The sequence below is a fragment of the Rutidosis leptorrhynchoides genome, chromosome 11 (genome assembly GCF_046630445.1).
Source record: "Rutidosis leptorrhynchoides isolate AG116_Rl617_1_P2 chromosome 11, CSIRO_AGI_Rlap_v1, whole genome shotgun sequence".
Taxonomy (NCBI): Eukaryota; Viridiplantae; Streptophyta; class Magnoliopsida; order Asterales; family Asteraceae; genus Rutidosis; species Rutidosis leptorrhynchoides.
The window spans coordinates 361,762,147-361,784,973 of NC_092343.1; the positions used below are offsets into that span (position 1 = coordinate 361,762,147).

General features: G+C 32.2%; 1 protein-coding gene across 1 annotated transcript in view; it reads right to left on the bottom strand.

Moving 5' to 3' along the window:
• LOC139875892 (uncharacterized) overlaps positions 1-22,827 on the bottom strand; it is a 44,048-nt gene that overhangs the window by 19,762 nt on the left and 1,459 nt on the right. Inside the window, exons 6-8 of the mRNA XM_071863187.1 lie at positions 18,756-20,504; positions 2,644-4,956; positions 2,409-2,530 (exon numbers count right to left, since the gene is read on the bottom strand). Coding sequence (XP_071719288.1) covers positions 2,409-2,530; positions 2,644-4,956; positions 18,756-20,504 — 4,184 coding nt within the window. The remainder of the gene's footprint in view (positions 1-2,408; positions 2,531-2,643; positions 4,957-18,755; positions 20,505-22,827) is intronic.

Sequence of the window (22,827 nt, forward strand, 5' to 3'; positions counted from 1 at the left end):
TTATTAAATGTTCATATTTTCATCCAATCTATAATGTTCGTGAACAAAGTTTTTTCAAAAAACTAAAGAAAAAAAAGATTTTGCTTCCCCCCGCTTTCCCCCGACTGGATGATTTGATGAAATTTAGGGTTTATAGGGTTTAGATATTAGGGTTTTGATATTAGAGTTTAGAAATTTAGGGTTTAGGGTTTGGATTTAGGATTTAGATTGAGTTTTTAACACGAACGATTTAGAGTTTAGGGTTTAGGGTTTAGAGTTTGGTGTTTTGGGTTTATTCCATATACCCAAAACCCAAAACTCTAAACCCTAAACCCTAAACCCTAAACTCTAAATCGGGCTAAATTTTACTTCACAAAACCTGGAAAAAAAACGTTAACATTCTTCACGAACAATATTATCTTGAATGTTATTTTTGTCGATTGTTTTCCCGCCTAATAATAACATTCATCACGAAGTGATTTTTTAAATGTTTATATTTTCGTGTGATCTTGATGCTTGAAAAAAAAATTTCAAAAAAAAACAAAATTTTTTTTTGCTTCCCCCCGCTTCCCCCCGATTAATTACTTCTCCATTGATCCTGCCTCTATATATATATATCCTTCCTATATATATATATATATATATATATATATATATATATATATATATATATATATATATATATATATATATATATATATATATATATATATATTGCTTAATTATTTTGGTTTATCTTATAAGAACTTAGTATGCAACACTAATATTGAGTGTAATTGAATTTGACTCCAGGTCAAATTGATCATATTTGTCGGACACCATTGATGGAGGAAGCACCAGTCAAGACAGGCTTTCTGGATGCAACATCTACAATCAATTGCTTTTACAACTTTGTACGTGTATTTAGCCACTACAATTAAAATCATCGATGTTGATTTTTGGTCATTGTGTATGCATGAAATGTTACTACGGATTATATTAACAACTCATCGTGTTACCTATACAATACCATTTGTTAATATCATATGATAAAATTAATACTAAGTTATATTTTCTAATATTAATAATGATTTCACTTAAATATTTTAGGACTTTTTATCAACTTTTTTTTTAAAAACCCCGCGAATCCGCGGGTTTTAAACTAGTTTTTTTTTTCAAAAAGGGAACCAAAATTAGTTTTTACAACCAAATGAATTTACTATGATAAAAATAAGTTAATACACAACTTTTGTCAAAATATTGACTGTAAATGAATACGTTTACTATTTTAGTAAATATCATAAGTTTAAAGATCAAATAGAGAATTTTGGCCACTAGTGACAAAATCTACTCTAGACTAATGGATATTTTGAGTCAGATAGAAAACTTTACTTTATGAAAACATTACTCATAAACCTAACTCTAAGAATTGAATTCCCTGCAAAAGGATTAATATTGAGTGATATACACTCCATCGAAGTTACCGTTCTAATATAGTCCACTTCTAAGTCTAAAACTCTAAACAACAAAACCCTGATTTCTAACCGGACATGTAAACTTGATGAAACATAAACTAAAACAAACTTACTAATATACCATGGATATTATTAGTCTATAACCTACCAAATTGGCGTAGGTACATTATCTTGAATTTCATCTGTTGGCTACGACTCTAACTGACAGCATGAACCCTTAACTTTGTATTGTGAATTTCATAGTCCGTTTTTCAATGTTTTATAATTTGGGGACATAATTATTTGTTTTATGTTTTACATTGTGAACATGAGTTTTTAAACTATATTCTATTGAGTAACGCTTTTATAACCTTGTTAAAATCATACACATCTATGGAAGAAAGAACACTAACAACACAATCAACAGATCAAATCAATTAACACTCAAACAACCCTAATAAACCGGGCAAAGCCCAAAACTATTACAAGATAAAGGTCCTTCTCCCTTACAACCAAAAACACCACTTCAAACTGCAATTGATCATCAACAGATGAATCAATTGCTCTTCTCTAAACCTAACCCTAATTTGGGATACAAAACAAATCGTTCACAAAACTGATACAAAAAAGGAAATATAAAATAAATTAACTATTTATACAAAAGGTACTTTCTCCTCTTGTCACAAATAGCCCCTGGACTTGTGTTTAGGTTTCTGCCACATAATTTGTGTTTTTCTCATTTATGCCCTGAAACTTATAAACACAAAAGCAAACACAAATATGAAAAATATATGATAAATATTTCAAGTTAGATTGTTTACCTCATAACCTCGATCCTTTTGAACATGCCCCCACAATCTAACCTTGGAATATGTCTACAAGTCCAAGCTTGTCTCAAAAGTAACTATGAGTTTTAGAACTTAATCCTTTTGTGAAGATGTCAGCCACCTGCACACTAGAATCAACCTTAATAGTTTTAATGGTACCTGCACTAACCTTTTCCCTTATAAAATGAACATCTACCTCTAGATGTTTTGTTTTCTCATGGAAAACAGGATTGGCTGCAATTTGTATTGCAGACTTACTGTCACACAGTAAAGGAACAGGTATACAGGTTTCTATATGCAGATCATCAAACAGTTTTAAAATCCACATTATCTCACAAGCAGAATTGCTCATACCTCTATATTCAGATTCTGCCGATGATCTAGAACAACATTTTGTTTCTTACTTTTCCATGATATGAGCGAATCACCCATAAACACACAATAACCATTCACAGACTTTCTAAAGGACATGGACTTAGCCCAGTCAGTATCTACAAAGGCAATTAAGTCAAAACTAGTTGACTTCACAATTGAAACACCTCTACCAGGAGATTGTTTCAAATATCTTAATACATGAAAGGCAAGCTTAAGATGACACTCTAATGGAGAATGCATAAATTGACTAAGGCAATGAACTGCATATGCAATGTCAGGCCTTGTCATTGTTAGGTAAATTAGTTTACCAACAAGTTTTTGATAATATGAAATATCTTCAAGTTTTTTATTCTTATCATTACATTCAGTGTCAACAACCACATTTTGTTCCATAGGTGTAGATATAGGTTTACAACCTAACATTCCAAAATCTTGTAAAAGTTCAAGGCAATATTTCCTTTGATTCATACATACACCATTTTCAATATCTAAGACCTCAATTTCTAAAAAATATTTTAGTTTTCCAAGATCTTTTATCATAAAATTTTCACTTAAGTATGCCTTCAACTTTTTAATTTCATTTTCATTATTACCAGTGATAATTATATCATCCACATAAACCAAGATAACCAGAAATATATCATCAACAGTTTTGGTATATAATGAATAATCATTTATACTTTGAACAAAACCATTGTCTTTTAACACAGATGTTAATTTTTCATTCCATTTTCTTGGTGCTTGTTTTAGCCCATATAAAGATTTGATTAGTTTATAAGCTTTGATTTTATCTTTGTTAAAGTAACCTTCAGGAGGTGTCATATACACATCCTCAACAATTTCACCATATAGAAAGGCATTGTTTACATCCAACTGATGTAAAATCCACCCTTTATTAATAGCAAGATTAATTAAAATCCTAACAGTAACCATTTTTACAACAGGTGAAAAGGTTTCTTCATAATCTATGCCTTCTCTTTGATTAAAACCCTTGGCTACTAACCTAGCCTTATATCTCTCAATCTCCCCATTAGATTTATACTTTATTTTATATACCCATTTACTGCCAATTGGCTTTCTGCCAGGTGGTAAGTCAACCAAAACCCATGTATTGTTTCTATTTAAAGCAAAAATTTCATCATTCATTGCATCTACCCAATTCTTATCTTTTGCAGCTTCAAAATAAGAAGTTGGTTCAATGCTTTTATTTAAATTGGACACAAAACAGAAGTTTTCTTTGTTTAAGAAAGAATAGTTTATAACTTTTTCAACACCATGTTTCACTTTACTTTCAACAACATAGTCTGCAAATCTTTTAGGAAGGACTGCTGTTCTTTCTGTTCTTCTAATAGTAGAAGTTTCACCATGTTCAAGTGTGCTAGTGTTGTCATTTTGTAAAGAAGTGCCCTCAGGGATTAACTGTTCATCAAGTGTTGCACTTTGATCTCCCTCTTTGTTAACATTAATAGGATTATTGTCAACTTGAGATAAATCAGTTGTGCCATCACTAAGTTCAGTGTCTCTCCCTTCATCATTGGGTCTTTTAGAATTTTGGTTGTTTTTAGTAAAATCATTTTCAGTAAATAAATCAAAAAAGTTTAAGTGAGTAACATCTGAATCAAACAAATTATTTTTAGAAAAATCAAGTTTTTTAAATAGAAAAATAGTTTCATAAAATTTTACATCTCTTGTAAATAAAACAGTTTTAGTCTCAAGGTTATAAAGCTTATAACCCTTTTTGACTGATGAGTAACCAATTAAAACACATTTAGCAGCTCTATTAGTGAACTTATCATTTATATTTAAAATAGTTGCATAACACAAATAACCAAAAACTCTAATGTGAGAGAGATTAGGCTTAAAGCCAAAAATACATTCAAATGGTGATTTTCCTGAAAGAACAGCAGTTGGTAACCTATTAACAAGATATACAGCAGTTAGAACACACTCACTCCAAAAATTAAGTGGTAACCCTCCTTGAAACATAAGACTTCTTACTACATTAAGCAGATGTCTATGTTTCCTTTCAGCCACCCCATTTTGTTGGGGTGTGTAAGGACAAGATGTTTGATGTATGATTCCTTTTGTATGACAAAAGGTTTCCATTTGATTATTACAAAATTCTGTTCCATTATCTGACCTAATTACTTTAATGTCAACATTAAATTGATTTTTGATTAGATTATGAAACTCAACAAAGTTATCAAACACTTGATCCTTAGTTTTTAAAAGATAAACCCATACAGCTCTTGTAAAATCATCAACAATAGTTAGGAAGGATTTATATCCTTCTCTACTTTGTATCCTATATGGACCCCACACATTAAAATGAATTAATTCTCCTAATTTAGAAGTTTTATGTTCACTTAAAGGAAATGGTTCTCTTGTTTGTTTGGCCTTGATGTTATACGAGGTGTATATGAAATAGCTTTATTTTTACAACGAAAAACTATTAAATACGATACAATTTTACACAAGATATTTATTTATTTATAGAATGGATATACTTAAACCTTGCTACAACACTTATAGGCAGTGTACCTAATCGTACAATAGTGTAGTTTTTAGTAAGTCCGGTTCGTTCCACAGTGAAATCTTTAAACAAAGCTTAACGCTATATTAGTTCTACTTTATAAAAATACAAATATATATATAAGTAATATTATTATTATAAAGGGGGGATTTTTACCGTTTAATGATCGGTTTGTCGATTTTAAAACTTTAGTCGCAGTTAAAACCTAATGTAAAATATTAAAAATAAATACAACTTAATTTAAAGCGTAAAGTAAATAACGATAATGAAATTCGGATAATAAAAGTGCGATAAAATAAAATTACGATAATTAAAGAGTACGAAAATTAAAAGTGTAATTAAATACAATGACAATAAATAAAAGTGCGATAATTAAAAGTGCAATTAAATACAATGACAATAAATAAAAGTGCGATAATTAAAAGTGCAATTAAATATGAAAATAAAGGAATTATGCTTATTTAAACTTCCGTAATCATGATGTTTGACGTGTTGATTTTAGTTTATTCCCATGGGTTAATTGTCCTTTGTCCTGGATTATTTAATATGTCCGTCTGGTTTTTGTCCATAACAGTCCATCAGTCATAAATATAAAGTGCGAGTGTCCTCGTCAAATTATCTTTATACCCGAAGTCAAATATTCCAACTAATTGGGGACTTAAACAGTAACAAGGTTTTAATACTTTGTTTAATAATTACACCAGGATATCTACTGCGTGTAACCCAATGTTTTAATACTTTGTTAACAATTACGCCAAGTGTCCTTGTACATAATTTCACCCCTGTTTTAATAATTCCATAGACTATTAATCCATTCCCGTGTCCAGTTAAATGAACGATTATTCATACATATAAATATCCCGCCCATCGTGTCCGATTGAGTGTATATGGTTATTTATAGGTACGTCCAATTATAAATCTTTATATTAAAATTAACAAACTATCATTTAGTTAAACAAATATAAAGCCCATTAATAGTCCATAGTCTAATTTCCACAAGTGTCGTTCTTTTGTCCAAACCCCAATTATGGTATAAAGCCCAATTACCCAAATTTAATATTTAGTCAAACATCACGATTACTTCGGCATTAAATAAGCATAATAATAATTTAGCTACGAGACATTAATGAAAATAACATAAACATAACTTACAGTGGGTATTAATAGCGTAGCGGTACACGGACAGAGTTTCGACTTACAAAACCTTAAAACATTCGACTAATCGAACCTTATTATTATCACTAACTTAAAATTAAAATTACAAATTGTGATTACGATTTGGACTGACACTTGATACATAAATTGAGTAAAGAAAATATAAATATAAATATAAATATATATCCGTCCCTAAAATCGTTGAACTGCATCCCTTTTTATAGGAAATGGGACCTCAGCGAGTGCGGTCCCTTTTGTTCTTCAGACCTCCGCGAGTGCGGTCCCCTCAATTTCAGCTCACCAAATAAAGGATCCAAGGCTGCCGACGGTTTTTTATTATAAATATAATATAAATATATAATTTATATAATTAATTATATATTATATTATGTTTATATACATAGTTAATTTATTATTTCCGATCCGTTGCGTCGTACGTTGAAAGTTGGTTCATGTCTCGGTTCCGGATTTTTGAACGTCCTTTCGTATGATTTAATATCTTGTACTTTGCGTGTTGCGGCTTGCACTCTTGTCATTTTTAGGCGTTCCTCATCAATAATTTGAACCTCTTTGCTTGTACTTTGTACTTTTTAGCTTTTTGGTCGTTTGCGTCTTCAATTTGTCGAATCTGCTTTTTGTCTTCACCTTTTAATATTTAAATGAATATTCCTTGTAAATAGGACAACTGCAACTAAAAGCTTGTCTTTCTTGAGGGATAATGCTATGAAATATATGTTCGTTTTTAGCATTATCAAATATTCCCACACTTGAGTGTTGCTTGTCCTCAAGAAATATAGTCTTGAAATATACTAGAATCACTTCTTTATTCTTCACACTTTGTACATCAGTGATTTCTATACGGCGGTATGAACAATGGTAGTAACGTTATGGTTTACAGTCCCACATGACTATAAAAATTTAGATCCATTAAGGAAATTGGATCTTTATGAAAACATTTGATCTTTTGAAAATTAAATCTAGCTTTTACCCTAGATAAGTTTTCCGGAATAACCCTTCACCGGTGTTTGCAAATTCTTTTTGTGGGTTTGGTGGGTTTCATATTTGAAATTTTTAGCTCAAAACTTGCGGTTTTGTGTCACCCACTTGCTAACCTTGTATTGGGAAAGCAACAAGTCCAGTATACTTGTTCCATATATTACCTTTCGATAAACTACCGTCCGGTTGTAAAGGAAAGCGTTGAACAAGCAACTGTTAAGGCAATGTCCCCTGACATGCTTTTAATTATGGTCTATAACGTATCGGATGCAATTACTATCCTTTGTAGGAGCAATAGTAAAGCTCACCCTTATAATTTTTCGGTCTGGCACAAGGTCCTGTCTTTGACCATGCTATGCAACCACCGTTCTTACGGTTGACACCCGATTTGGTTCAGGTGACCTAATGAATTCCAGGTGAATTCTCAGGATTTTACGTTCAATGGTAATGAACGCATTGAAAATGGGTTTTCAGAAAACAAATCGGTTTGTAATTTTGATCAAAATATTTTCTCGTTCAGCTCGAGTTTAGATATCATTGAATTCCATGAGTTTGAATTCTCAATCTTTTAGGTCAATCTCTAGGATTGAGTAATATCAGTCTTAAAAGCTGATTTTTGATCTTTAAGGAGATTTTCCTTTCTGGGGATCTGATTCATTAGTCTTATCCAGCTAATTTGCACGGCGTCCTCCCCATTTTACAAGACAGATCCTCTCATGGTTAGGATAAGTCTGACCACTTGGCGACCCTGTTTGATGCTGAGGTACGTGGATTTCCTGCTGATTTTAGAGATGACTTTTCTAGATTTTTCGTCAACCTACAGCTGGTCTGGACGACAACTTCATGACCTAAATCAAGAAGCGCGTTTCTTTTTTGGAAGACTTTACTTCCTTTAAATGATGGAATTGATTCATCGTGTAGATCCATCTCTCTTACAGTAAATCGGGTAAAACTTTTTAGATTAGTCCAAAGCAGAAGTATCTTCAGTTATTTGTACAAAAATATGTGATATATGTTTTAAATAACTTTGGTAAATTTTCCCACACTTGGCTTTTATTTTCTTTTATTTGCCTTTTTATTGTCCTCTATTCCATTTTAAATGAATTCTAACATTTTGGTTTGTTTCTCAATTTATGTCCTTTCCGAGGTAACAATAATTTCAGTGTTAACACCTAGTTTTATCGTTCATAAATATGTATACATGATTTTGAATTCATTTAATTGAAAATTTTGAAAATTTTTACTAGAATTGGGTAGTCAGTATATAAGACTAGGGCTGTTCTTTATTATCAGGGAGCACTAGATTCTAATACAACTACTGCGTTACTAGTATTTTTAGTGGTAACCAAGTGTTTAAATCAAAAAAAAAAAAAAATTTAAAATCCGAAAGAATTTAACCCTTTCCCACACTTAAGATCTTGCAATGCCCTCATTTGCCAGAAATCAGTAACAATTTAAATTATTGAGGGTGATTAGCGTAGAAAAATGATTAAATTTTACCAAAGTTTCCAAACATATTGGCGTTTGTTTGCTGAATGATAAATGGTGCACATCATTTGATCATTCCGTCTGTTGGTACATCACATTTGTTTTTCATTTTTTTTTTGTCAAAAGTACTAGCTTTTGCTGAACTTAATGCCAGTCTTTGAAAATGCGCTGTTTTACCCTATTTTGTACATGAGATAAAATACAAACACATATATACATATTTTTGAAGTTGGGTTTTCACACCACATTCAAAAATTATTAAAATCTAATAAAGTTAGAAAATTATAAAAGCTATTATAATAATAAAATAAGAAATAAAAAATAAGAAAATTAAGAATTAGTAACATTACAATAAAATAAACAAAAATAGAAAATTACGGATGAGGAGGATGGTTCCAGTATGGGTCCCAAGCGTATCCATAGATGCTGTAAAATGCTTGGGCCGGGTCATATGTAGGATATGGTGGTCGGCTCTCTAAAGTTCAAGGAGAAAATTCGGGCATAACGGTAGGAATGTAGTCTCTACCTACGTGTGTACAATGACTTATGATTTGGCTTTGATGATACTGCCAATCTTGAAATGCTTTTTGTCTAGCCATTTCATACTCGTGTCGAGCCATAAAAATTTGCATTTCCGTCATTGGATTACCCCCTCCCGATTGACCTTGCTGTTGATCTCTCTCAACCTGTGGATGCCTGCCATCATAACGTGCTGCCGCGTTGTTTCGTTTCTTTAAGACCTTAGCACTATGTTAAACACGCAAATCTATTCTATCGCGGGGTTCTGATTCTGCCATTAATATTCCCCCCCTACTTCTATCCACACCAAGATATTCAGCAATTAAAGTAATAAATATACCACCTCCTATTATGCTACCACGCCTCATACCCCTAACCATAGTCAATAAATAATAACCCACACAAAAAGGTATACTTACAGTGCTCTGTGGGTCTCGAATACACATGTGGTAAAACAAATCCTGTTCATTTACCTTTTCCTTATTCTTACCTCGTTGTGTAATCGAATTGGCAAAAAACCTATGGATTACTCTTAATTCAGCTCTATCAATATCAAGATAAGAGTATAATCCCCCCTGAAATCGGCGATGGCTAGTCTTCCTACTCCATACGTCATTCGTATCAAAATTCTCATCCACCCTCCTACCATAAACTATTAACCTCTGACAATCATAAGATGCTAGCTCCTCGGGCGTATATATACGTAAAGCCCGAGCCATATCTAGAAAAGACATATGGCGCATCTCCCTTCCTAATAAAAATCTAAGAAAACTACGATTGGTTAAAGTATCTACCCGATCATTTATTTCAATAGTACATAATAACTCTATACACCATTCTCTATACACAGGTCTACGCATGTTGAATAAACTTACCCAATCACTAAAAGTATAATTACCATACCTTTGAGTAAGTAATTCCCTGATTGGCTCGGCCAATTCCACTACCTCTAATGGTTCCCAATCTATAACTCTGGGTACCTCAACATTATTAGACACAAGGTTGTGTAGGTTCTTTTGATATTTTGGATAGTCTATCCAATATCTATCAAATCTCAAACTCGGATGTAAATCTGCCTCATGAATGTTTGAATATAAAACAATTGGGTGAGGCATATCTTGTCGGTATTGGTTATTAATTTCCTGTTGATCTGCATCTTCCGGAGGAGCATTGCGAGCCTGGGATGAAGATTCACCCCTTTCAGTCTGCAAAATAAACACAATTTTTGTGCATCCAAATATGCATTAGTTTTAGCAAAATCATAAATCTAAACAATTACAATTACATGTTTAATCCATATTAAACTCTATACACATTTTCAAAATATTAACAATTCTATACTTTTACAAATATACTTTTACAAAAATGTACACAAAGTTCCTTCGCATTTATCTTTTAAAACATGTCAAAAACAATCATTATAACAATTAAATAAGTTCCTCATGGCATTCATATCAATTAAATCAAGTTCATGCAATTTTGGTTCAAAAAGTCCACTTTAATCTTCATAAATCATGTTTAGGATCAAAGTTTTGATCATTTAGCAACCTAAACATGTTACACTACTCAATTTAGCATAAACTAACAACAAAATTCTTCTATAACCTGTTTATATCAAAAAGCCCTAATTTTGCTCAAGAACACAAACCCTAGATTACTCAAAAATTGAAGTTCAAAGCTTCTAATCATGTTAAATAGCATCAATCTAGGTTATACAAGCATAATATATAAACAATTTAAGCATTATTACACTAGAAATCATCAAAATCGAATTATGTATGAAATTGTTCAAGAACACTAAAATTCGGATTAAATGGTGTTTAGGTGTAGAAATTTACCGATTTCCTTGTGTAATTCCTTGATAATAGTCTCCTCATTGCCATTTTATGAAAGATTTGATGAAAATTGATGAAAAATGGCGAATTTGTGATGATTTTTCGTGGGTTTTTCGGGTGAAAATATGTGTGTGTGTGTTTGGAACTGGTCTGTTCGACCAGATAACCCATTTGGGTTTTGTGACCTCCGCGAGTGCGGTAGTGGGCCCTTTTAAATCACCGCGATTTGCGGTGATCTGTTGTTTTTTTTTTGATTTTTTTTTATAAAAAAAAACTTTATACTATTTAAAACATAAATTAAATTTAAAATTTTGTTTTTCCTTTTATTTAGGACGAGGTTGTTTCGGAACGATGTCCTAGTCCGTCCCTCGACAAAATTTTAAAATTTCGTCATTTCAAAGCGTTGATTTAAAAGCAAATATTTTTTTAGTTTTTTTTTAATGTTTTTGGCATACTTTAATTCAATAAGGTTAAAAATAATGATAATAAAAGTTCTCGTCCCTCCCTCGGGTAAAGAAATTTCGGTTCAACGACCTAGTCTTCAACTCACGACGAATTTTAAAAATCATATTTTTAACTTAGCGAAATAAAGTAAATTTTTGTTTTTAAATCCACACCAAACTTAAATTTAAAATGCATAAAATTGAAAATTCATATTAATAATTAAAAATTCACACCAAACTTATATTATATTTTTGTTTTTATACATACAAACTTATATTAAAAATATTAAAATTTTCAAATATTTACAAACTTAAATATATTGATTTTAAAAAAAATTCATAATATTAATTTAATATTTATATATTAATTTTAAAAACATGGTAAAAATAAAATTAAAAATCTTTTTGGCTTTTATCCCACTTTAATCAATCAAATATTATCAAAAATATGCGCCCCTCTTTTCGGTAAAGTAATTTCGGTTCCATGACCTAATTTAACTCATGATGAATTTTTGAAATATTTTTCGTTGATTGATTAAAGATATTTATACCTTAAGAATAAACGTTAAATTTCGCAGTGATGTAATAAATATTTGTATGATATCAATAATTTCGGTCGCAAGACCTAATTTTATGGAATACCAATTTAATACTTTATAGCGAACAATTTAGCGTTTATTATCAAAAGGTTAAAAATAAAAATAAAAATAAAAATGAAAACTGTACAAACTTACCTGTGAAAGAGATTTCTTAGTGATATGCTCTAGCCCACTCATAAGATAGTCGGACTAATTGGTTTTCCATAGCTACATAGGCGTAACCTCGAGCATTTATCGATTTTTCTTCTAAACATATGAACGGCCCGTCTCTGCATAAAGTAACAAATTCGGTGTTTGAATAGGTTTGAATATTTGAACATTTACCTTCGTGTGACCATTTTCCGCATTTGTGACATCTTTCAAGGTGTCGTGCTCTTCTTTTCGCTGCAGATTTTGATTTTCCTTTACCAAATTGTAACTTATTATTTTCGCATCTGGATTCTTTTCTTACTTCGTCCAATTTGCCTCTGATTAATGATGCTATTTCACTTGGAAGGGTGTCATTATTCCATTTAGTAATCAAAGCGTGTAGCATTAGACCATGGTTTAATTCACAGGAAGTCTTCATTTCGTAAAACCTAAAAAAAATAAAAATTTAGAATGAGGGGAGAAGACTAGTTCTTTAGGGTCTGCAAGCGAAAGTCCATTCGGGTTCCATTTTCGAGAACTACACGAAAACAGAAAATCTAACTCTAACAGAAATACATATTATCCTTAAAAGACTTGATTCTCCCCACACTTAGTTAGCTGTGGTGTTGAAATTGTGATTAACTTCGTTGTCAACTTCCATCGGACTATCTATGTAATGTTTAACTCTGTGACCATTAACTTTAAATTCAATCCCATTTGAATTTATTAATTCTACTGTTCCGTATGGGAAAACTCTTTTGACTATGAATGGTCCAGACCATCTTGATTTCAATTTTTCAGGAAATAGCTTGAATCGTGAATTGAAAAGAAGAACTTTGTCTCTTTCCTTAAATTCTTTTGAACTTCTGATTCTTTTATCATGCCATTTCTTCGTTCTTTCCTTATAGATTAGTGAATTTTCGTATGCTTCTTGTCTTAATTCTTCTAATTCGTTTAGCTGACTTAATCGTAGACGTCCAGCTTCATGTAAATCAAGATTACATGTCTTCAAAGCCCAAAATGCTTTGTGTTCAATTTCTACTGGAAGATGACATGCTTTTCTGTAAACGAGTTTAAAAGGTGTGGTTCCAATTGGAGTTTTGTAGGCTGTTCTAAAAGCCCAGAGTGCATCCTCCAATTTAATGGACCATTCCTTCGGATTTGATCCTACGGTTTTCTCTAGAATACGTTTTAAAGCTCAGTTGGTATTTTCAACTTGTCCACTTGTCTGTGGATGATAAGCAGTGGAGATTTTATGAGTTACTCCATATCTTTTGAGAACTTTCTCAAGTTGATTATTACAGAAATGAGTACCCCGATCACTTATTAAAGCTTTCGGTGTTCCAAATCTTGCAAAAAGACGTTTTAAAAAGTTGACTACAACTCGTGCATCATTAGTTGGGAGAGCTTGTGCTTTCGCCCATTTAGATACATAATCAATGGCTACGAGAATATAGAGATTATTATGAGATTTTGGAAATGGACCCATAAAGTCAATACCCCAAATGTCAAATACTTCACATACTTGAATGACATTTTGTGGCATTTCATCACGTTGACTTATTTTTCCGGCCCTTTGACAAGCATCACAGGATTTGCAAAGAAGGTGTGCATCTTTGTAAATTGTAGGCCAATAGAATCCAGCATCGTAAACTTTTCTTGCTGTTAGTTGAGGCCCATAATGCCCTCCTGTTGGTCCTGTGTGACAATGGTTTAAGATTTTACTAGCTTCATCTCCGAATACACATCGGCGTATTATTCCATCTGGACAACTTTTAAACAAATGTGGATCTTCCCAGAAATAGTGTTTTATATCACTAAAGAATTTCTTTCGTTTTTGGTACGACAATCCTTTTTCAAGGAATCCACATACTAAATAGTTTGCATAGTCTGCAAACCATGGAATTTCATTATAATCTATCTTCAATAGATATTCATCAGGAAAGTTGTCTTGTATGGCCGATTCATTTAGAACTTCTAATTCGGGATTTTCAAGACGAGAAAGATGATCAGCGACGAGATTTTCTGCTCCCTTTTTATCTCGGATTTCAATATCAAACTCTTGTAAGAGTAAGATCCAACGGATTAATCGTGGTTTAGCATCTTGTTTCGAAAATAGGTATCTAAGAGCATAATGGTCAGTATAGACCACCGTTTTTGCTAGAACGAGATATGAACGAAATTTGTCAAAAGCAAAGACAATAGCAAGGAGTTCTTTTTCAGTAGTTGTGTAATTTGTTTGTGCTCCTTGTAACGTCTTACTAGCATAATATATAGGTTGAAATCATTTTTCAATCATTTGTCCTAAAACGGCTCCCATTGCAAAATCACTTGCATCGCACATAAGTTCAAACGGTAGATTCCAATTTGGAGTTATCATGATTGGCGCATTAGTGAGTTTTTCTTTAAGTGTATTAAAAGATTTGATACATTCATCTGAAAAGATGAATGGAGCATCCTTTTCTAGGAGTTTATTCATAGGAGTGGCAATTTTAGAAAAATATTTTATGAAACGTCGGTAAAAATCGGCATACCCTAGAAAACTCTTAACTCCTCTAACATTGGTGGGATGTGGAAGTTTAGCAATTACATCTACTTTAGCTCTATCCACTTCAATTCCTTCCTTTGAGATTTTATATCCAAGAACGATGCCTTCTTTAACCATGAAATGGCATTTCTCTCAATTAAGTACTAGATTTGATTGTTCACATCTAATAAGCATTCGTTCAAGATTAACTAAACATGATTTAAAAGTATCACCGAAGACTGAAAAGTCATCCATGAAAACTTCCATGCATTCTTCTATCATGTCATGAAAAATCGCCATCATGCACCTTTGAAAGGTTGCAGGGGCGTTGCAAAGTCCAAATGGCATGCGTTTGTAAGAAAAAGTACCATAAGGGCAAGTGAATGTGGTTTTCTCTTGGTCCTCGGGTGCTATTAGAATTTGAAAGTATCCGGAAAAACCATCAAGAAAACAATAGTAACTATTTCCGGCTAATCTTTCCAACATTTGATCAATAAAAGGTAAGGGAAAGTGATCTTTTCTGGTGGCGTCATTTAATTTTCTACGATCAATACAAACACGCCATCCTGTTACAGTCCTAGTAGGAATAAGCTCATTTTTCTCATTTGTGATGACAGTCATGCCACCCTTCTTAGGTACGCATTGAACTGGGCTTACCCATGGACTATCAGAAATTGGATAAATTAAACCTGCATCTAGCAGTTTAATAATTTCTTTCTTAACAACATCTTGCATATTAGGATTTAGTCTTCGTTGGCATTGCACATATGTTTTATGACCTTCTTCCATAAGGATTTTATGTGTGCAATACGAAGTACTTATTCCTTTAATATCATGAATCTTCCATGCAATGGCTGGTTTATGAGCTTTTAGCACAGAAATGAGTTGAGATTTTTCATTTTCAGTAAGAGAAGACGATATTATTACAGGTAATTCAGATTCACCATGTAAATAAGCATATTCCAAATGGTTTGGAAGTGGCTTTAACTCTAATGTCGGAGGTTCTTCTATCGATGATTTATATTGATATCTGTCTTCTTCTTTTAGCATTTGAATTTCTTCTGTTGTTGGTTCATATCCATTAGCCATAAGTGTAGCTAACATTTCAGTTTCATCAATTGGTTCAGTTCCTTCTCCTAAAGAACATTCTCCTGTTCCTTGTAATTCTAGAAATTCTTCTAACAATTCTGCATGTGATTCTATAGTTTGAATATAATAACATATATCATCTGCAGATTGCGGTTGTTGTATTGCTCTATCAACTGAAAAGGTAACACTCTCGTCCTCTATACTTAGGGTTAGTTTTTACCAAACACGTCTATCATTGCTTTAGCCATGTTTAAAAATGGTCTTCCTAATATGAGAGGAACTTGAGAATCTTCTTCCATGTCCAGAACAACAAAATCTACTGGAAATACTAAAGTACCAACTTTAACTAGCATGTTCTCCATTATCCCTCTAGGATATTTTACTGATCTATCGGCTAGTTGTATGCTTATTCGTGTTGGTTTCAATTCTACAAGGTCTAGTTTAGTGTATAGTGAATACGGCATTAAATTTATACTAGCACCTAAGTCTGCCAATGCTTCTATTGAACTAAGACTACCCAGAAAATATGGAATTGTGAAACTTCCTGGATCAGATAGTTTTTCTGGTATCTTATTCAACAGCGCTGCTGAACAATTAGCATTCATAGTAACAGCCAAGAGTTCTTCCATTTTCTTTCTATTTAAGATTAGATCTTTCAGAAATTTAGCATATCTAGGCATTCCTGAAATCACATCAATGAAAGGAAGATTTACATTTATCTGTTTAAACATATCCAAGAATTTGGATTGCTCGGCTTCAAGTCTCTCTTTTCTCATTTTACTTGGGTAAGGAAGTGGTGGTTGGTATGGTTTAACATAAGGTTTTGCCTTAACTGTGTTATCTTCATTAACCTTTTCAACTATCGGTTCTTTTTCCTTATCTTGTTCAGGTTGTGGTTCTTGTGGAGTAGGAATAGCTTCCTCAGAAATTACAGGTATTTCAGGTGGTTTAAGTGTAATACCACTTCTTGTGGTAATGGCTTTAGCTGTTTCATTTCGGGGGTTAGCATTTGTATCACTAGGTAGACTTCCCGGTTTTCTTTCACCTATTAACCTTGCTAGGTTACTTACTTCTTGTTCCAGATTTTGAATAGAAGCTTGTTGATTTCTAAATGCTTGAGCATTTTGTTCATTGGTTTGTTTTTGAGATGTGAAAAACTGCGTTTGAGATTCAACTAGCTTCGTCATCATATCTTCTAAATTTGACTTTTTATCATCGGTTTGTGGTGGTTTGTTTTGAAAATTAGGTCTTTGCTGATTGTAAGTATTATTGGATACTTGTTGATTACTAGGACCTTGTTGGTTGTTGTATGGAACATTTCGATTATAATTCTGATTTTGATTGTAAATTGGTCTTGGCGGTTGATAATTATTCTGATAATTATTTTCAGGCCTTTGGTTTATGTATGAAACATTCTCTCTTTGTTCCATTGTTAGTTCAATACTGAGAATATCTTTTGTTAAATGTGGTCCTCCACACTGCTCACAACTAATTCGTATTGAGTGGATATCTTTAGTCATCTTTTCCATTCGTCTCTCGACAACATCTATCTTTGCGGAAATGGAATCTAAGTCATGGCTAGAATCGCCTCTAGCTGCTTTAGATGATCTAACGATATCTTTTTCTTAGTGCCACTCATGTGAGTGGGAAGCAGTGTTATCAATAATTTTGTGAGCATCAGTTTCTGTTTTCTTCATAATGGAACCACCAGCTGCTATGTCTATGTCTTTCCTTGTAGTGATGTCGCATCCTTGGTAGAATATTTGTACTATTTGACAAGTGTCTAAACCATGTTGCGGACATCCTCTTAATAACTTACCAAATCTTGTCCATGCCTCATATAGAGTTTCATTTGGCTTCTGTGTGATCGTAACAATTTCTCCTTGAAGTCTTACGGCTTTAGATGCCGGAAAGAATTGTTTAAGAAAATTTTCAACTAAAACGTCCCATGTATCAATCGCCCCTTCAGGTAACGATTCCAACCAATCTTTGGCTTCTCCCTTTAAAGTCCAGGGAAATAACATGAGATATATCTATTCATCCTCCACTTCTCTTATTTTAAATAAAGTACAGATCCTATTAAAGGTACGAAGATGTTCATTTGGATCTTCCTTCGGTGCACCACTAAATTGGCATTGATTAGTCACCATGTGTAGAATTTGTCCTTTGATTTCATAATCTGGCGCATTAATGTCAGGTTGAGTAATTGCGTGACCTTGGCCAGTGCGTTTAACTCTCATTCGGTCTTCCATACTTAAAGGTTCCAGATTCTCCATGATTGAATTTGTTGAATCTGAATCACTAGAGGATTCTGATTTAATGGTTCGTTCCTCAACAATCTCTGTTTGAATGATTGGTGGTTCCGGAGGAAAGATTAGTGGTTCAGGATCTCGGAATCGTCCCTGAATATTCTCCGGATTCTCAATTGTGAGGTCGGGTTCAAAAAATGGATTATCGGAAATTTGAATTGGAGTACTTGGTCGACTGGATGATAATTCTAAAGAAAAATCAACGGCGATAATATTTGCTAGATGTCTTGATCGAGTTACAGGTGGTGAACGTACAAAAGGTGGTGAACGTTTTGCTCGGTGCATTCACTGAATATCTTATTAGTTTTTAAAAAGAAAGAAAAATTATATAAGTTATCCAACCTAACATTCCAAAATCTTGTAAAAGTTCAAGGCAATATTTCCTTTGATTCATACATACACCATTTTCAATATCTAAGACCTCAATTTCTAAAAAATATTTTAGTTTTCCAAGATCTTTTATCATAAAATTTTTACTTAAGTATGCCTTAAACTTTTTAATTTCATTTTCATTATTACCAGTGATAATTATATCATCCACATAAACCAAGATAACCAGAAATATATCATCAACAGTTTTGGTATATAATGAATAATCATTTATACTTTGAACAAAACCATTGTCTTTTAACACAGATGTTAATTTTTCATTCCATTTTCTTGGTGGTTGTTTTAGCCCATATAAAGATTTGATTAGTTTACAAGCTTTGGTTTTATCTTTGTTAAAGTAACCTTCAGGAAGTGTCATATACACATCCTCAACAATTTCACCATATAGAAAGGCATTGTTTACATCCAACTGATGTAAAATCCACCCTTTATTAATAGCAAGATTAATTAAAATCCTAACAGTAACCATTTTTACAACAGGTGAAAAGGTTTCTTCATAATCTATGCCTTCTCTTTGATTAAAACCCTTGGCTACTAACCTAGCCTTATATCTCTCAATCTCCCCATTAGATTTATACTTTATTTTATATACCCATTTACTGCCAATTGGCTTTCTGTCAGGTGATAAGTCAACCAAAACCCATGTATTGTTTCTATTTAAAGCAAAAATTTCATCATTCATTGCATCTACCCAATTCTTATCTTTTGCAGCTTCAAAATAAGAAGTTGGTTCAATGCTTTTATTTAAATTGGACACAAAACAGAAGTTTTCTTTGTTTAAGAAAGAATAGTTTATAACTTTTTCAACACCATGTTTCAGTTTACTTTCAACAACATAGTCTGCAAATCTTTTAGGAAGGACTGCTGTTCTTTCTGATCTTCTAATAGTAGAAGTTTCACCATGTTCAAGTGTGCTAGTGTTGTCATTTTGTAAAGAAGTGCCCTCAGGGATTAACTGTTCATCAAGTGTTGCACTTTGATCTCCCTCTTTGTTAACATTAATAGGATTATTGTCAACTTGAGATAAATCAGTTGTGCCATCACTAAATTCAGTGTCTCTCCCTTCATCATTGGGTCTTTTAGAATTTTGGTTGTTTTTAGTAAAATCATTTTCAGTAAATAAATAAAAAAAGTTTAAGTGAGTAACATCTGAATCAAACAAATTATTTTTAGAAAAATCAAGTTTTTTAAATAGAAAAATAGTTTCATAAAATTTTACATCTCTTGTAAATAAAACAGTTTTAGTCTCAAGGTTATAAAGCTTATAACCCTTTTTGACTGATGAGTAACCAATTAAAACACATTTAGCAGCTCTATTAGTGAACTTATCATTTATATTTAAAATAGTTGCATAACACAAATAACCAAAAACTCTAATGTGAAAGAGATTAGGCTTAAAGCTAAAAATACATTCAAATGGTGATTTTCCTGAAAGAACAGCAGTTGGTAACCTATTAACAAGATATATAGCAGTTAGAACACACTCTCTCCAAAAATTAAGTGGTAACCCCCCTTGAAACATAAGACTTCTTACTACATTAAGCAGATGTCTATGTTTCCTTTCAGCCACCCCATTTTGTTGGGGTGTGTAAGGACAAGATGTTTGATGTATGATTCCTTTTGTATGACAAAAGGTTTCCATTTGATTATTACAAAATTCTGTTCCATTATCTGACCTAATTACTTTAATGTCAACATTAAATTGATTTTTGATTAGATTATGAAACTCAACAAAGTTATCAAACACTTGATCCTTAGTTTTTAAAAGATAAACCCATACAGCTCTTGTAAAATCATCAACAATAGTTAGGAAGGATTTATATCCTTCTCTACTTTGTATCCTATATGGACCCCACACATTAAGATGAATTAATTCTCCTAATTTAGAAGTTTTATGTTCACTTAAAGGAAATGGTTCTCTTGTTTGTTTGGCCTTGATGTTATGCGAGGTGTATATGAAATAGCTTTATTTTTACAACGAAAAATTATTAAATACGATACAATTTTACACAAGATATTTATTTATTTATAGAATGGATATACTTAAACCTTGCTACAACACTTATAGGCAGTGTAACTAATCGTACAGTAGTGTAGTTTTTAGTAAGTCCGGTTCGTTCCACAGGGATATCTTTAAACAAAGCTTAACGCTATATTAGTTTTACTTTATAAAAATACAAATATATATATAAGTAATATTATTATTATAAAGGGGGTTTTTACCGTTTAATGACCGGTTTGTCGATTTTAAAACTTTAGTCGCAGTTAAAACCTAATGTAAAATATTAAAAATAAATACAACTTAATTTAAAGCGTAAAGTAAATAACGATAATGAAATTGCGGATAATAAAAGTGCGATAAAATAAAATTACGATAATTAAAGAGTACGAAAATTAAAAGTGTAATTAAATACAATGACAATAAATAAAAGTGCGATAATTAAAAGTGCAATTAAATACAATGACAATAAATAAAAGTGCGATAATTAAAAGTGCAATTAAATATGAAAATAAAGGAATTATGCTTATTTAAACTTCCGTAATCATGATGTTTGACGTGTTGATTTTAGTTTATTCCCATGGGTTAATTATCCTTTGTCCTGGATTATTTAATATGTCCGTCTGGTTTTTGTCCATAACAGTCCATCAGTCATAAATATAAAGTGCGAGTGTCCTCGTCAAATTATCCTTATATCCGAAGTCAAATATTCCAACTAATTGGGGACTTAAACAGTAACAAGGTTTTAATACTTTGTTTAATAATTACACCAGGATATCTACTGCGTGTAACCCAATGTTTTAATACTTTGTTAACAATTACGCCAAGTGTCCTTGTACATAATTTCACCCCTGTTTTAATAATTCCATAGACTATTAATCCATTCCCATGTCCGGTTAAATGAACGATTATTCATACATATAAATATCCTGCCCATCGTGTCCGATTGAGTGTATATGGTTATTTATAGGTACGTCCAATTATAAATCTTTATATTAAAATTAACAAACTATCATTTAGTTAAACAAATATAAAGCCCATTAATAGTCCATAGTCTAATTTCCACAAGTGTCATTTTTTTGTCTAAACCCCAATTATGGTACAAAGCCCAATTACCCAAATTTAATATTTAGTCAAACATCACGATTACTTCGGCATTAAATAAGCATAATAATAATTTAGCTACGAGACATTAATGAAAATAACATAAACATAACTTACAGTGGGTATTAATAGTGTAGCGGTACACGGACAGAGTTTCGACTTACAAAACCTTAAAACATTCGACTAATCGAACCTTATTATTATCACTAACTTAAAATTAAAATTACAAATTGTGATTACGATTTGGAGTGACACTTGATACATAAATTGGGTAAAGAAAATATAAATATAAATATATATCCGTCCCTAAAATCGTTGAACTGCATCCCTTTTTATAGGAAATGGGACCTCCGCGAGTGCGGTCCCTTTTGTTCTTCAGACCTCCGCGAGTGCGGTCCCCTCAATTTCAGCTCACCAAATAAAGGATCCAAGGATGCCGACGGTTTTTATTATAAATATAATATAAATATATAATTTATATAATTAATTATATATTATATTATATTTATATACATAGTTAATTTATTATTTTCGATCCGTTGCGTCGTACGTTGAAAGTTGGTGCATGTCTCGGTTCCGGATTTTCGAACGTCCTTTCGTATGATTTAATATCTTGTACTTTGCATTTTGCGGCTTGTACTCTTGTCATTTTTAGGTGTTCCTCATCAATAATTTGAACCTCTTTGCTTGTACTTTGTACTTTTTAGCTTTTTGGTCGTTTGCGTCTTCAATTTGTCAAATCTGCCTTTTGTCTTCACCTTTTAATATTTAAATGAATATTCTTTGTAAATAGGACAACTGCAACTAAAAGCTTGTCTTTTTTGAGGGATAATGCTATGAAATATATGTTCGTTTTTAGCATTATCAGGCCTTGTGACACACATCACAAGGATTATTTAAAAGTGTATCAGTAAATTTTAAGTTAGGTTTTAACACATCAAGAACTTGATGTGCAGGGTGCCCTAGCCTGTGGTGCCACAGCCTAGCAGACACATTATTAGACTCATAGGTGTAGTTAAAGTTATTACTATTTTTACTCTCACCTTTTTTAAACACATAAAGTCCTCCAGACACATCACCAATCCCCACAGTTTAGTT